Source organism: Piliocolobus tephrosceles, chromosome 1 (genome assembly GCF_002776525.5).
Source record: "Piliocolobus tephrosceles isolate RC106 chromosome 1, ASM277652v3, whole genome shotgun sequence".
Taxonomy (NCBI): Eukaryota; Metazoa; Chordata; class Mammalia; order Primates; family Cercopithecidae; genus Piliocolobus; species Piliocolobus tephrosceles.
Window position 1 is genome coordinate 112,492,152 of NC_045434.1, and position 16,013 is coordinate 112,508,164.

At 39.2% G+C, this 16,013-nt stretch overlaps 1 protein-coding gene across 1 annotated transcript in view; it reads right to left on the reverse strand.

Moving 5' to 3' along the window:
• The window catches only part of FAM102B (family with sequence similarity 102 member B), a 69,121-nt gene that overhangs the window by 20,582 nt on the left and 32,526 nt on the right, over nucleotides 1-16,013 (reverse strand). Inside the window, exons 2-4 of the mRNA XM_023196245.1 lie at nucleotides 14,042-14,162; nucleotides 8,516-8,545; nucleotides 1,922-2,038 (exon numbers count right to left, since the gene is read on the reverse strand). Coding sequence (XP_023052013.1) covers nucleotides 1,922-2,038; nucleotides 8,516-8,545; nucleotides 14,042-14,162 — 268 coding nt within the window. The remainder of the gene's footprint in view (nucleotides 1-1,921; nucleotides 2,039-8,515; nucleotides 8,546-14,041; nucleotides 14,163-16,013) is intronic.

Sequence of the window (16,013 nt, forward strand, 5' to 3'; positions counted from 1 at the left end):
TTTTTTTTTTTTAAGAGATGGGGTTCTCACTATGTTGCCCAGATTTGTCTTGAACTCTTGGCCTTATGGACCATGAAATTTAAGCTGGATAAAGAGGGAAGTGGAAGCAAGTCAGGGCTGATGGATAGTGGGAAAGTGGTAAGGTTAAAGACAGCTAAGTGAGTAGGAGACTAAGAGGACCGGACACAGATAGTGTAGGAGGAAGAAAACTTTAAATCGTAATTTTTTTGGGGGTGAAGTTTCTAGGAGTAAAAAGGTCTAGACTCTAGAGTGTGACCATGGGAGTAGGAACTGAGATGATGAGGAGGAAAATATTGCTGGACATAGGGAGTTTAAGGAACTGAGAAGCCTTAGACTCATAGATGATCAGCTATCAGGAAAGAAAATACAGATAAGATAGTGCACAAGGCTAGCTCGCCTGCACAGATGGTGAAGCCACGGAAAAACGATGACCTGAGAAGAGATATAGAGAAAAACTGTGAGCTACGAGCTAAGTCATCAATGGATAGGAGCGAGAAGGTACCTAAGGGGTCAGGAGAAGGCAGAGATTAGGAAAGGAGAGAGTGTTATGACTGAATGGTGTAATCTTCAAAAAGTATGTTTTTTTTTAGGACAAAGTGGGAGAGATGGTGTGGAAGGATGAATGGGAAGCCAGAAGGAAACTACTCCATGAGTTGACTCTTACGAATGTGAGGGTCTGAAATTAAAAAGTTATTTCAATTTCCAGTGAAAACACTGTCATTCAGAGAAGAATTATCCATCTTTTCATATAAGAAATATGAGGAAATAAGACCCCTGACCAGGCAGCAGAAGATACGCGCTGTGGTCCCAGCTCTGCCACTGACTACTTTTGTGAGATACTTTAGTCTCAGCTCTTCATCTATAAAATGCAAATAACAATCTATCCTCATCTGTCTAACCCTGTTCATCTCATGGAGATATGGGCAAGTGCTTTGAAAACTTTTTAGAGTTACAAAACCACAAAGCTATACAATCAACATGATGTGTACGGAAGTTTATACTGTGATACTTTTCTAATTTCTTCCTTGTCTTCTGAACATTTTCCTTCCCATATCAACTCGCTGTCCCATCTTTCTTTCCAGCTGCTAAATTCGTGTGAGGATTACAAAAACCATTTTATGCATTGGACTGGCTATAATAACCATTTTACACATTTTCATATGTGCAGAGCTTAAGATATGCTGCAAAAAAAGTTTGAAAACTGTAGAGTATAAGGTAATTCTTTGCTTCACTAACTTCTGAACACCCAGTTTTTATTCAGAATTATTTTCCTTCCTTATTAGATAACTTACGATCATGGGGTAACTTAACTGAAACACTGCAAAAGGTTTATCTAATGGGGTTTCCTAGGTGCAAAGTACTTGACAAATATTTTCTCAATTAATCTCATTTAATACTACAATTAACTCTATGAAGTATACATTCGCACACATTACTAGACTACATGGCTCCTGATGGTACTTGGAAAAAGCCGGGCAGATGCCCAGAAGTGGGTTCCATCTGTCACTTCACTAGTTTACAAGAGAACCCAGTGGCTTCTATGTACCTATCACAGCTGCTCTGTAAATCACCTTATGGGAGCTACAGACATTTTAAGGTATTCATTAATTCATCATGCTCCTTCCTCCCAATGAGCTCTTATGTTGTAGTGGTGTATGTATTATCTGAATGCTCAAAGCATCAAAGAAAAACACCTTAGGACCATGAAGGTGAACGTTTGTTACTTTTCACTGCTTTTGTGACTTAGACGGGGTTTTTCCTTAGGTGATGAATACTTCAGTGGTATGGTCAGTTTATCATATCAGCAGTGATTCACATCTTGTCCATGACAATATATACATATGCTTATTAAAGGCAGATAATCCTATTTCTTGACAAGTAAATCCTGAAACGTGCTTACTTTAAGAATGGAATTATCCTGTCTTGTATTTTTGGTATCATAGCCTTCCAGTAAACAGCGGCGAGTGGTATTTCCTGATCCAGCAAACTCTGCCAGGTTTAGATCTGCAAAGCCCAGCTATGAAAAGAAAGAGAATTATATTAATAGACTATCTAGTAGGCTTCTATCATATGCTCCTTAAAATAAATATTCAACCCATACCCTAGACAGGTTTTCTCCAACTTCATTTATTTGTAATTTTTGACAACTTAATACCTGTTCTACTATTTGCTTTGTGTTTTTAAATTGGTTCACCTTTTATATGAATTTATTTATTTATTCTTGTCTTCAGCAACAGGATCTCTGAAATCAGAATTGATGCAGTAAATATATTTTTTCTATATACATTAAAAATATATATTACTGTTAAAGTAAAAATAATATATATCAAACAGCTAAAATCATTGCAAGTAATGGTATTCATACCACCCTGTGGGAAATACTAGCAAACCAAGAGTGATAATTTGCATACACATAGAAAAGAATGATTAGACTCTCCTCTCCCTATTCTGGGTCAGGCTCTATGCCAAGTTAACCACTGGTGAAGGCAGATAGTTGCAGGTTATTAAGTTTTCACTCCCCATGCAAGAACTGGAGTGACTTAAGTGAATCACCTATTTTCTTTGGTACCAGTGTCTTCTTGCTGATCATCCTTGAACTGAATCTCTCTTTATGAAACCTAATTCACCCCTTTCTCAGAGCTCTGCCCCACATCAGCCCTCTCTGCTGCTATGCAGAAGTTCAGCTCAAACCTGTTCCTTCTTGTTATTACTGCCCAGGTTCAGTCCCCATTTTCTGCAGCTGCCAAAGGTTGCCGTATAGTCTTTCCTCTGATGTTGCTCAACCCTTTTTCTCATTTCCATGTGGTACAACAAATCAACCCCATTTTATCATTATATCATTTTTTGAGCAAGCTAAGTCTACATGACTAAGTGTATATACAGTCTTTTTATTAACAACAAAAAATGAACTGAGTTGCAATTTATTAAGCATGTTTCCATAAATATATAATAAAAAGTATTATACATTTCACAGTTTTATACATTTCAAAAACTGCTGTGATTCTAAGTTGTTTGCCTTAGGGTTTTAAAACACACAGTGGGCACATACAAATTGCATTCGAGATGAATATTTTAATTGCAGGCTGGAGCATTATTTTAACAGCTTTTAATTGATACAAAAAGAATGAAGAATAAGAACCCAGAGAGCAGTCGAAGGACAAGCCGCAAATGCAGTAAGTCAAACACACATCAAGCAGCAGTAATACCCACCTAATTCGCACATGGTTACTCTAGTCTTATTGTCTCTCTTTTTTTTTTTGAGACGGAGTCTCACTCTGTCGCCCAGGCTAGAATGCAGTGGCATGATCTTGGCTCACTGCAAGTTCCGCCTCCCAGCTTCATGCCATTCTCCTGCCTCAGCCTCCTGAGTAGCTAGGACTACAGGCGCCCGCCACCATGCCCGGCTAATTTTTTTTTTGTATTTTCCATGCCCGGCTAATTTTTTTTTTTGTATTTTCAGTAGAGACGGGATTTCAGCATGTTAGCCAGGATGGTCTCGATCTCCTGACCTCGTGATCCACCCGCCTTAGCCTCCCAAAGTGCTGGGATTACAGGCATGAGCCACTGCGCCCAGCTGTCTTATTGCCTCTCTTGGAGGGGCAAAACATCAGCAGAAAAAGCCTGGATATGTCCAGGACAAAGCCATATCCAGCTGGGCATGTGAAGACTCACATGACTGATCACACATTATCAGTGCACCCTGTTTCATACATTATCCTTCTCCTTGACCCTCCAACACTGCTTTCTCATCCTCACTTTCTGCTGATGACTTTACTGCCTATTTCAATCAGAAAATTAAAGCAATCAAAAGAGCACTTAACTTCCATAAGCTTTTACTGCCAGTGACATCCACTCACCTACCTGCATCTGTGCCCACATACTTGCTTTCCCACTTACAGTACTGTCTGAGGTCAACCACTCTCCTCTTGCCCACTCAAGTTAATCACTTCAGTTATTCTTTCTGCTCTTGTGCATTCTAAAATTTCCCTTCTCTGCTGGATCATTCCCAAAAGCACACAAACATGCTGGATTTTCTCCTACTTTAATGAACAAAAGAAAACAAAACAAAACCTCACCCTACATCTCTCTCCAGGCTATTGAATCTTTTTTTTCTGCCCTCTTTACAGCAAAACTTCTTGTAAGAGTTTTTTAAATTTAATTTAATTTTATTTCAAGTTCCAGGGTATATGTGCAGGACATGCATGTTTATCGCATAGTTTGCCATGGTGATTTACTGCACCTATCAACCCATCACCTAGGTATTAAGCCCAGCATGCAATAGCTATTTTTCCTGATGCTCTTGCCCCTCCCGACAGGCCCCAGTGTGTGCTAATCCCCTCCCTGTGTCCACGTGATCACATTTGTTCAGCTTGCACTTATAAGTGAGAACATGCAGTGTTTGATTTTCTGTTCCTGCATAAGTTTGCTGAGGATAATAGATTCCAGCTCCATCAATGTCCCTGAAAAGGACATGATCTCGTTCCTCTTGAAAGAGTTTTCTCTGCAGTCTCCTATTGCTCTGTGCCTGGCTACCTGACCAACTTCATTTCCTCCTTTTCCTCATTTACTCTGGCAGCCACAATGTCCTGTTTCTTGAAAATGCCAAGATCACTTTAAGGCCTTTAGCACTTACTGTTCTCTTGCCGGAAATGCTGTCTCTCAGATTTTCTTATAGCTTTCTCCTTTACTCCATTCAGGTCAATGTTCAAAAGTCATCTCTCTAAAGGGGCCTTCCCTGACCATCCTATATCACATCCCTCTTCCCTCCCTTACCCTGTAGTTACCACCTTCCTCCCCTTACCTGCTCTATTTTTCTCCTTAGTAGTTATCATCACATCATGTACACACATATTTCATATTTGCTTATTGTCTGTCCCTCCAATGACCCCTGCTCCCATTAGCATGTAAGCTCCACAAATGCAGGGGTTTTTGTCTGTCTTGTTCACTGCTGTATCTCCAGTACTTAGAACAGTACCAAGAACAGCATCTGGCACTTAAATAAATATTTGTTGAATAAAAGAACAGCCCTTTGGCTTACCATCTACTGTTGTAACATTGGTATATTACAATGTCAATAAGTTAAAAAAGGGGAGAATCTGATCAGTGCCTCTTAGGCCTGCATGTTTATGTTCCCCCAAAATTCCTACGTTGAAACCCTAACCCCCGAAAGGGTGGTATTAGGTGGCAGGGCCTATGACAGGTAATTAGGTCACGAGAGTGGAGTCCTCAAGAATGGATTAATGCCCTTTTAAAAAGACACAAGAGAGCTTGCTTCCTTTTTCTCTGCTCTCTGCCATTTGAGGACACCACGAGATGACAGACATCTGCAAAGCAGAAAGCAGGCCCTTACCAGACTGGATCCACTAGCACCTTGATCTTGGACTTCCCAGCCTCCAGAACTGTGGGAAATAAATGTTGTTTAAATCACCTAATCTATGGTAATCTGCTATAGCATCCCAAACTAACTAAGACAGCCCCTATTAAGAAAGTATATTAAAAGGTAGGGCATGTCAATGTGATATTTCAGGCTAACAGTTACTAATGAGTGAAGTCAATATTATCAAGCATCTTTTATATGACAGGCCCAGTTGTAGACACTGGGAAACAGTGATGAACAGGACATCTACTCTGCCTTCAAAGAGCTTACATTCTAGTGAAGAATTAGAAAGTCTATGTTTCCTTACGACTTTCTCTTTGGCTTCACTGAGTAACTGTCTCATGAAATGGCATATATACATAAACACTAGCTGTATTTGTCACAGATATTAATTCATTCATGAAATAATCTTCAGCATCTACATTGCAGGTAATATGGAAGTCATTCCTACTCTTATAGTTTCATAGGGGAGGACAGAAAAGTGAACAGATTCCTTAATGCAGTGTGAAAGTACTGTGATAGAGGAAGACACAGTTACAAGAAACAGAGGAAAAGAGAAGTTCTCAGTGGGGAGGGATGACTAAGCTAAGTCTTCAATGATACATGAGTTGACAGGACAAGAGGAGGGAGAAATATAAAAATGGTAGGAAAAGACATCAAGTTACAAAGCAAAAGGATAAGATAGCATGGGATACTCCAGGAGGTTTGTGAGGGTGGTATGTGTGAGGCATAAGGATGAGTGTATGAGTGTGTATGTGTGTGTTAATGTGCAGATGACAGTAGAGATGACAAGATGTGTCTTACACGCCAGGTTAAGAAATTTTCATTTTCCTTTATAAACAATGAATAGCTGCTAAAGGACTTAAAATGGGGGAATGATATGATCACGTTTTAATTTTAGAAAGATTACTTTGGCAATATGGAGGATAGAGGGAGACAACAGAGACAGAGAGACTAGATAGAAGGCCACTGCAGGCTGTAAATAAAAAATAATGAAGGCATAACCTGAGGCAGTGGCCCTGGGAATGGAGAGAAGGTATGGTTTTAAGACCCTTTTAGAAAGGAAAAATGAAGAGGACAGGTCAACTACAGCAGACCTTGTTGTCTGCCTAGCCCAGAATCAATGCCCTCCTATTCCTTGATAGCAAAGCCTTGATTTATTTTTAATTAGTTAATTAATTATTTACTGAGACAGGGTCTCACCATGTTGTCCAGGATGGTCATGAATGCCTGAGCTCAACTGATCTCCCACCATGGCCTTCCAAAGTGCTGGGATTACAGGCATGAGCCACCACGCCCAGTCACAAAACCCTGGTTTTATTCAGGTGTCTAGTCTCAGTTCATCCATGTGTACAAGGAAGGAAACCCAAACCCTAGCTCAGTGTTAGACTGTGATTAGTTTAAGCTAACCATGGCAATCCATTCCGATTGCGCACAACCAGTTTAGGGTGGGCATATAATCTGGTTCCAGCCAATGAAAGGTATGGGAAAACCCTCTGAGGGTCATCTAGAAAATGTTTCCTCACTCAAAAAAATGTAATACGGGGGAAGCAGCTGGATTTTTGTCATATGTGAATGTGTTGACTTAAAATTAAGCAGCCAGCCACCTGGTGTCCAGAAGGGGAGCTGGCCAAGAACAAAGTCGTCACATAGAGAATGGCAGAATGGAAAGAGAAAAATAACGAGTTCTTGATGATGTTTTCAGTCAGTGGATTGACCAGTTCTGGAGCAAGTCTATCTCACATCTCCTTGTTTTGTAATATTAAAAAAATCTCTAGCTGAGGAAGGTTTTCTATGACTTTAACAAAGAACATCCTGGCATTGCAACCAACTAGATTTAGGGTGTTCAGTAAATATGGAGGTTAAAACTAATGTACAGGGGCCAGGCAAGGTGGTTAATGCCTGTAATCTCAGCACTTCGGGAGGCCAAGGCAGGAGGATCACTTGAGGCCAGGAGTTCGAGACCAGCCTGGGTAACATAGCAAGACCCCATGTCTACAAAAATAAAAAACAAAATTTAAAAAGTTAGGGAAAAAAAAGACTAGTGTACAATCTCTCAGTTCAGGTGACTGGATTGATGGATGTACCATTCACAGAGACTGGAAGTAAAAAAGGACTATGTGAGTTTCTGGTAATGTTGTTACTAAATCCTTCTAGTTAGCAAACAGATGAGCACATCCACTAGTAATTCCACAGAGCTAGAAAAAGTAAAAACCTGCAGTACTTATCATGTACACACAGAGTGCTAAGACAGCAAAAAGGACAGGTCCTCTTACAGTGGGGGGAGGTGGGCCTGGCCACACTTCCCAGGTGAGATCCTTTGAATTATCACATGCTATGGCTTAATGCAAACTAGAGATCATCCTCTAGCAGGGAGGCTGAATCTAAAGAATAACATCCCATAATCAGCATTTAGAAAGAATATGCCTATAATTTACTGTTAGATCCAACTGTTCAATCTCCAAGTTGCTTTATATAAAAAGAGACAAGTTAAATTATGCTACTACAAAGACACATGCACACGTATGTTTATTGCGGCACTATTCACAATAGCAAAGACTTGGAATCAACCCAAATGTCCATCAGTGACAGACTGGATTAAGAAAATGTGGCACATATACACCATGGAATACTATGCAGCCATAAAAAACGATGAGTTTGCGTCCTTTGTAGGGACATGGATGCAGCTGGAAACCATCATTCTTAGCAAACTATCACAAGAAGAGAAAACCAAACACCGCATGTTCTCACTCATAGGTGGGAACTGAACAATGAGCTCACTTGGACTCGGGAAGGGGAACATCACACACTGGGGCCTATCATGGGGAGGGGGGAGGGGGGAAGGATTGCATTGGGGAGTTATACCTGATATAAATGATGAATTGATGGGTGCTGACGAGTTGATGGGTGCAGCACACCAACATGGCACATATATACATATGTAACAAACCTGCACGTTATACACATGTACCCTAGAACTTAAAGTATAATAAAAAAAAAAAAAGAGAGAGACAAGCTTGAACAGATATTAGAAGAGTAAACAATTTAATTTTTAAGCCTATAAATAGCAATAAGCAACATTACATGTTCCAAAGCAGTTAAAGAACATCTGCTTACCTTTGCATAAGCTTTTCCACCTTTTAATTCCTGCCAAAGACATAAAATACTGTAAGAATATCATATAATAAAAGATTTAAAAATAAATATGTCAAATAATTCTGAAGTAGACATATATATGCTGGAAAATATCATAGACAGTAAAATTCTGATGATCTTAAATCCAACTATTTAGACTCCCACAAGCCCCCCAAATGACCAGAATTTTTATTTAGCATTTCACTTTAATCTAAATGAGACAAATGGTGAGAATATAAGCTCATATTTTATCTATTCGCTGAAGAAATGGTCAAAAAGTGTTGTGGACTCACTGCAAAAACCTGAATCACCAAAGAAAGGTTAAATTATTTACTCAGTTAAGCATACTAATATAGTATAGAAAGATTTCAACAGGACTTGAAACCACCCCCCAGGGACAACCAGTTTTTATGAATCACTGAAGAGATACTCTATCCATGTAAAAGTGTACATTTAGTATAGTACAAACCCTCTTACCTAAGGTGAACAAGGTTGACCAAAGTGAAAATAATAAAAAAAAATAGATATGTGTCTTTTTTAACTTAAAATATGTCACTGTACATAAATTTGTCAAATCTTTAGATTTGTTTTCATACAGCTGTGAGAATTAAGTGTAAAACCCTCAGGACAATACCTAGCACATGGTATGTGTTTGTATATATGTCTTTGTCATTATTATTAGGGCACATTCCCCACTCCCTACCTACTTTTAAAAACGCATCTGCTGGATGGTGTTGTCTCATCTTTTTTGCATAAATCAGATACATAATGCATTATCTATCATTTCCATCTTTCAAGCGGTGAATACAAATATGTTAAGGAACAATCTATGATAAACTCTATTATCATTCATGAATATTTGCTGTTCCTCCCCTTCCCTGCTTCACTGATTTCAGGTGTGGCCATGCTACTACATCTATCCCATTATGAATGATTGCATTTTCATTAGGTGACTGTCATATTCTTTAATAGTGCCTTTCCTTAAGAAAACAAAATTTTCTCCAGATGATCCTTGTTTCTGCTAGCTAATTCTTTTATTTTCTCCCCTCTATAGCCAAACTCATCAAAAGACTTACCTATATTTGCTATATCCTACTCTCTATTCAACCCAATCCAATTGGGCTTTCATCCTTATTTTCCCTCTGCAATAGTTCTTTTTCATTTTTTATTTATTTTATTTCTTAAAGACAGGGTCTCTCTCTGTCAACCAGGCTGGAGTGCAGTGGGATGACCATAGCTCAGTGAAACCTCAAACTCCTGGGCTCAGGAGATCCTCCCACCTCAGTCTTCTGAGTAGCTAAGCCTACAGGTGCATGCCACCCCACCCAGCTAATTTTTTTTCTTTTTTTTTTTTTGGAGAGATGGGGTCTTGCCATGTTGCCTAGTTTTGTCTCCAACTTCTGGTCTTAAGCAGTCCTCATTCCTCGGCCTCCCAAATTGCTGGGATTATAGGTGTGATTATAGGTGTGCTCAGCCCTTTGTAATAGCTCTTAAGATTACCAATGATCTTCATTTTGTTAAAGCCAAAGGCGCCTGGTCTTCATCTTATTCAACATCTCAGCGGTAGGTGACAGGCTTGGCCACTCCACCTCCTTTGTTGCATCATTTTCTTTGCTGAACTTCCACAGTACCACAATTGCCTGGTTTTATTCCTACCTCACTGGCAACTCCTCACTCTCATTTGCTGGACCTATTCCTTCACTCAGCCTCTGTAGAAAGAATGCTAGTCATATCCCAATCATCCATTTCCCCCCACTCCATAGTAACAGAATCCTCTATTTTTAGTTGGATATCTGGCTGCACAATAATGACCATTTATATGTTGTAACTCTATATCAAAATATAAGCACTTCTCCCTTCAATTATCAAAAAACACCTAAGTGGTTTCTGTGATTTATCTAACACAGCAGCAAAAGTGATCTTACAGAAGATGATGTCTCTCCTTATTAAAATCCTCCAATACTTCCAATTATAATTAGATCTAACCTTTTCATAAGGCCCGGCCTGATCTAGTGCATCCAATCCCACTACCAAGAACTTTGCCTCTCTGTTTCCTACACCGCAGCTAAGCTGGTCTTGTCATTTAAACATGCCAGACTTGCTGTTTACACTGCATAGGGTTCACAGTACTTCTGAATCTGTGGTTTGATATCTTTGATCAGTTTTAGAAGATTCTCAGCCACACTCACTTGTCTCTCCTCCTAGGGCTTAAACAGACCTTTCCACTGTCTCCTACATGTCTTACCTTCCTTCTTGCGTATTCCACCCTTGTTCTCTCTGTGATTTCGCCTGAATATTTTCTTCTGTCTTATTTTCCAATTTACCAATGCTCTCTTCAGTTATGGTAAACCTGCTGTTAAATCCATCTGTTGAAGTTTTATTCGTTTACTTAGCTTTAAATTTTACTTAATGTACTTTTCAGTTTTAGAATTTGCTGTTTTTTTTATAAAACAATTTTAGCTCTCTGATGAAATTCTCCATCTTGTTCACTAATTATAGTTATTGTAAAAGTTTGTCTTTGATCTTTCCAAAATCTGTATCTTCCATAGGTCTCTTTTTATCATATACTCTTCCTTTTGATTTTTGGTCATGTAGTCATGTCTCTTTATATGCTTGATAGCTGTGTATGAAAACTTGAAGAAATAATTTGAGGTTCAGAGTGATGTGATATAGGAGAAGGTATACATTTGCTTTCGGCAAGTAGTAAGGAAGAGGCAGATCACCTTCATCTAAGAAGGGATTGAGCTGACTGGAGGCTGGGTTTCAGTCTTTGTAAGGCTGATCTGTATGTATTACACTCTTCCTAGTAGGTTGAAACTCTTAGAGAGTGAATCCCAACTGAAAGCCTGAGGTGTTTACCAAGGCCCCTCCTCCCTGGTGGTCCCCAGATTCCAGTTTTTGTTCCTTTAGACCTGTAAGATTGCTGCAATCTCAACTTAGTGTCTTCACTGCTCATTCTTTTGTACGCAGCTTCTTTGCCACTACTTGCAAATCAAAAAATGCTTTGAGGGTAAAAGCAATGCCAAATGTCAGGCTTATCTCTATGCTTCCCTTCTCTATGGATTCTAAGCCCCTCAAGTCCTGACTACCTCAGTAGCTTCCGATGCCTTCAAGCAGCTGTTTTGGATATTCTGTCTAGCTTTTCTAATGTTCTTAGAGGGAGCAGTGGTCTGCAACAAGCTAGTCCATTAATTTCAGAAGTATTAAAATAATCTCCATGTTTATTATACAGTAGGGCCTGGTATGGCTTGAATTATGTCCCCCGTCTCCCTAATCCAAAAAGGACATGAAGTCCTTGCTTCAGAATGTTACCTTATTTGGAAGTAGGGTCTGTTTTTTTTTTTTTTTTGAGACAGGGTATGGCTCTGTTATCCAGGCTGGAGTATAGTGGCATGATCACGGCTCACTGTAGCCTTCTGGGCTCAGGTGATCCTCCCACCTCTGCCTCACAAGTAGCAGGGACTACAAGTGCATGCCACCACACCTGATTAATTTTTGTATTCTTTGTGGAGATGGGATTTCTCCATGTGACCCAGGCTGGTCTTGAAATCCTGGGCTCAAGCAATCTGCCTGCCTCAGCCTCCCAAACTTCAAGGATTACAGGTGTGAGCCACCATGCCTGGCCAGAAATAGGGTCTTCATACAGGTACTCAAGTTAAAATGAGGTCCTAATCCGACATGACTGGTATCCTTATAAAAACAGGAAATTTTGACAGAGAAACAGACATGCACAGAGGGAAAATGATGTGAAGACACAAAGGGAGAAAACAATCATGTGAATGGAATAATGTATCCACAAGTCAAGGAATGAATGCCTGAGGCTGCTGGACGTTAGGCAAGAGGTGTGAGTTTCTCCCCCAGCACCTCCAGAGGGAGCATGGCCCTGCTGACACCTTGACTTTGAACTTCTGTTGTCCATAACTCAGACAATAAGTTTCTGTTGTTTAAAGCCACCCAGAGTGTGCTATTTAGTTATAGCAGTCCTAGGAAACTAATACAGGGACTTCTTGCTTTCAGGTCCTACTCCTTTAGAATGGCCTTTCCCTAGACCTTTACATGGTTGCCTCTTCTTCAAATGTTACCTTTCAGAGAAGTCTTCATTGACCCCTGCCTCAGTTCTCTAAAATAATCTCCTTTGCCCAAGCTATTCTCCCTTACTGAATTGTTTCCTACACATAAAACTTATCATGACCTCAAATAATCTTATTTGGCTACATGTTTACGGTCTCTGTCTTTCCTATCACACCTCCCCCAACTCCATCCAGAAAGTAAAGTCCTTGGGGGCAGAAACTCATTCCAGTTCACCCCTGTCCTCCTAGTGCCTGGAATAGTACCATTGGCTGGTTACTGATTGCTTCCCTGTGTCCTAGGCAACAGAGTGCACTATCAAACTTTTTTATTTTTGTCAACTTTATAGTTAAAAAATGGTATCTAATTTGTAGTTTTAATTTGTGTCAGATTCAGCATATTTTTATGTTTAAGAGCTATTTATAGTTTTTTTGTGAAGTGTTTATTCTGCCCCTTGCCTATTTTTCTAAAGGGCTGTTGATTTTTAAAATTAATTTATTTGAAGGTACTCTTCCTATACTAAGGAAAGTCATCCTTTGTCACAATTTGTGACTATTTTCTCCTAATTTAAGATTTGTTTATGTTATATTTTGCAATGCATAAAGTGTTTATATGGTTGAGTTTACTAATTTTTCTTTTATGGCTTCTTTTATATAATACTTAAAATATTATTTAGTATATCATATTAAATATTTTATATAATACTTAAAATACCATGGCAATGGTATTCTGATACAGAAGGATGCAGAACTGGCGTGGAAAAGAGCAAGGCCAGAGACTTGCTTTCATTCTAAATCCTTCTTCTCTATTTAATTTTTGACCATTATATGTATTATTTTGGCAAGTAAAACATATGCATACATACATACACACACACACACACAAAGTTGAACCATATGAAATTACCATTTTTTTTAGATTATTGGTAATTTGCTTCAACCTAACACTGGGAAAGACAATATACAGGAAAGAAAACAGACTTGGAATCAGAAAACTCTGAGTCTCTACTTTGCCATTTATTAACGTGTAAATTTGGGCAAGTAACTTCTCAGAGCGCTGGTTTTCCTGAAAATGGAGAAAATAACACCTAATTTCAGGGTTATTGGATATATACACATAAAGTTCCCAGAACAATGCCTAATAAAAACTAGGTATTAAACAAATAGTGGATATAGATATATGTAGTCCCCAAACTAATACAAATAAGATTAATACTTATATGTATAGTGAGACGAAGATTCTTGAATAATAATTGTAATTTATAACCTCAGATTCTTCATCATATTTGCCATGGTATTTTAATTACTACAGCAAGTATGAAGTGAAACTGCATATACAGTTCTAATGAAAAAGATAAAGCAGAGCTAAACAAAGCAAGCTAGTGACTATGGAACTAATTATGGTTCCTGAAAGGGAAGAAGTAATAGGCTATTTTTATACCTTCCTCACAGACACTCTGTAGATACAAGGATCTAGGATGCCTGTGGCAGCACTTGCGCTCATTTTGCACATAAATGAAAACTTCTTTCTCCAGCGAACACAGTTTGCTTGTACCACCTCCCTGAAGGAAAGAAAAAAAGAAGCAATTAATTAACTATTATTGATGACATGTTAAAAAGCACACCCATACTTTCACTCAAGTCTAACATGCAAAAGTAATGTGCTAAAAGCCAGTATTTGTAAACAGTGTAACAGGAAGGAAGCAAATTCCTAACAATGTGATCTGAAAGTCTTTGGAAGGTTTTAATTATCCACAGGAAGCGGGAAAAAAAGTGAATTTACTTTATAAATTCAATCAATATATATTAGGCTACACCATTCATTCATTCAACACATAATGTACATTTACTTTATATGTTGGGCATGTGGTACGTGTTTAAAAGATAAAGATGAGGACAGAGTTCCTGACCTTGTAGGGCTTATATTCATAGTTAATGCAAGAGGCATAAATATGAACAAATGCTTATTCTAGGAATAAGCAAATCCTTATTTTAAGAGGAACTACTGTCATAGTTTTACTCCAGCCATAACAGCAAGAACAGCTACCATTTATTGAGAGCTTACCATATGCTATGAAACCTCCCAATAACCTTGTGAAGTAGCTGGCATTTTCTTCACTTTATTTATTTATTTATTTTGAGACGTAATCTTGCTCTGTCACCCAGACTGGAGTGCAGTGATGTGATCTCCACTCACTGCAACCTCTGCCTCCTGGATTCAAGCTATTCTCCTGCCTCACTCAGCCTCCTGAGTAGCTGGGATTATAGGCGCCTGCCACCACGCCAGGCTAATTTTTTTGTGTGTTTTTAAGAGACGGGGTTTGGCCATGTTGTCCAGGCTGGTCTCGAACTCCTGACCTCAGGTAATCCACCTGCCTCGGCCTCCCAAAGTGCTGAGATTATAGGCGTGAGCCTCATCACTTTAAAGATAAGGAAAATGAAGTGTGATGAGAGAACTGAACTCAAGGTCGTTTAAGTAGGAGGCGGTAGAGAAGAACTGGCATTCAAACCAGGCCTGTTTAACTCTAAAGCCCACTTGTCCACAAAGGAAAATCTGTATTTTTCCACAACTTTGCTCTTTCAAGCTCCCAGGCCTTTGTACATACTGTTCTCTCTGCTATCGTGTGTAGGTACTGGGGTGGGGGGTGCTCGGCCTAAGAAAAAGAAAACCATTCCTCTAACATAGGAAGGAGACAAAGATAACAGATGAAATAAAGAGAAAACTAGAGAAAGCAAAAGAGAATGGCAAGAGAGCCCAGGTTGAATAGTTTCGATTTTCTTAGGGGAGTGATAAGTAATGTCTATGGAGTGATAGGACTGGGAGGTGAGTTGAAAATTTAGATAAAGGCGTAGAGACAGGAAAACCGCTGTGGTGAATGTGACAGGCAGTCACACTTATAGCTGCCTCAGGGAATAAAATAGATTTTTATTAGGATCTATCAGTTATTTTTTGTTGTTGTTGTTGTTGAGACAGGGTCTCACTCTGTCACCCAGGCTGGAGTGCAGTGGTGGTGTCACAACTCACTGCAGCCTTGATCTCTCAGGTCAAATACATCTTCCCACCTCAGCCTCCCAAGTAGTTGGGACCATAGGCATGCACCACTAAACTTGACTAATTTTTGTATTTTTTGGTAAAGATGGGTCTTCCTATGTTATCCAGGCTGGTCTCAAACTCCTGGGCTCAAGCGATCCTCCTGGCTCAGCCTCCCAAAGTGCTAGGATTACAGGTGTGAGCCACCTGGCCTGGTTTTTCTGATTTCTCTGTCAATACACAGAAATCCAAGAACAGGAATTACAAAAAAACCAAACATAATTTAAAAATCAAGTGTGTATTTGTGTGTCACATGTGTATGAGTGTTTACTTTTATATACTAAACAGACACGCAAATGGGAGAGGAGGGCATGCATTTTAC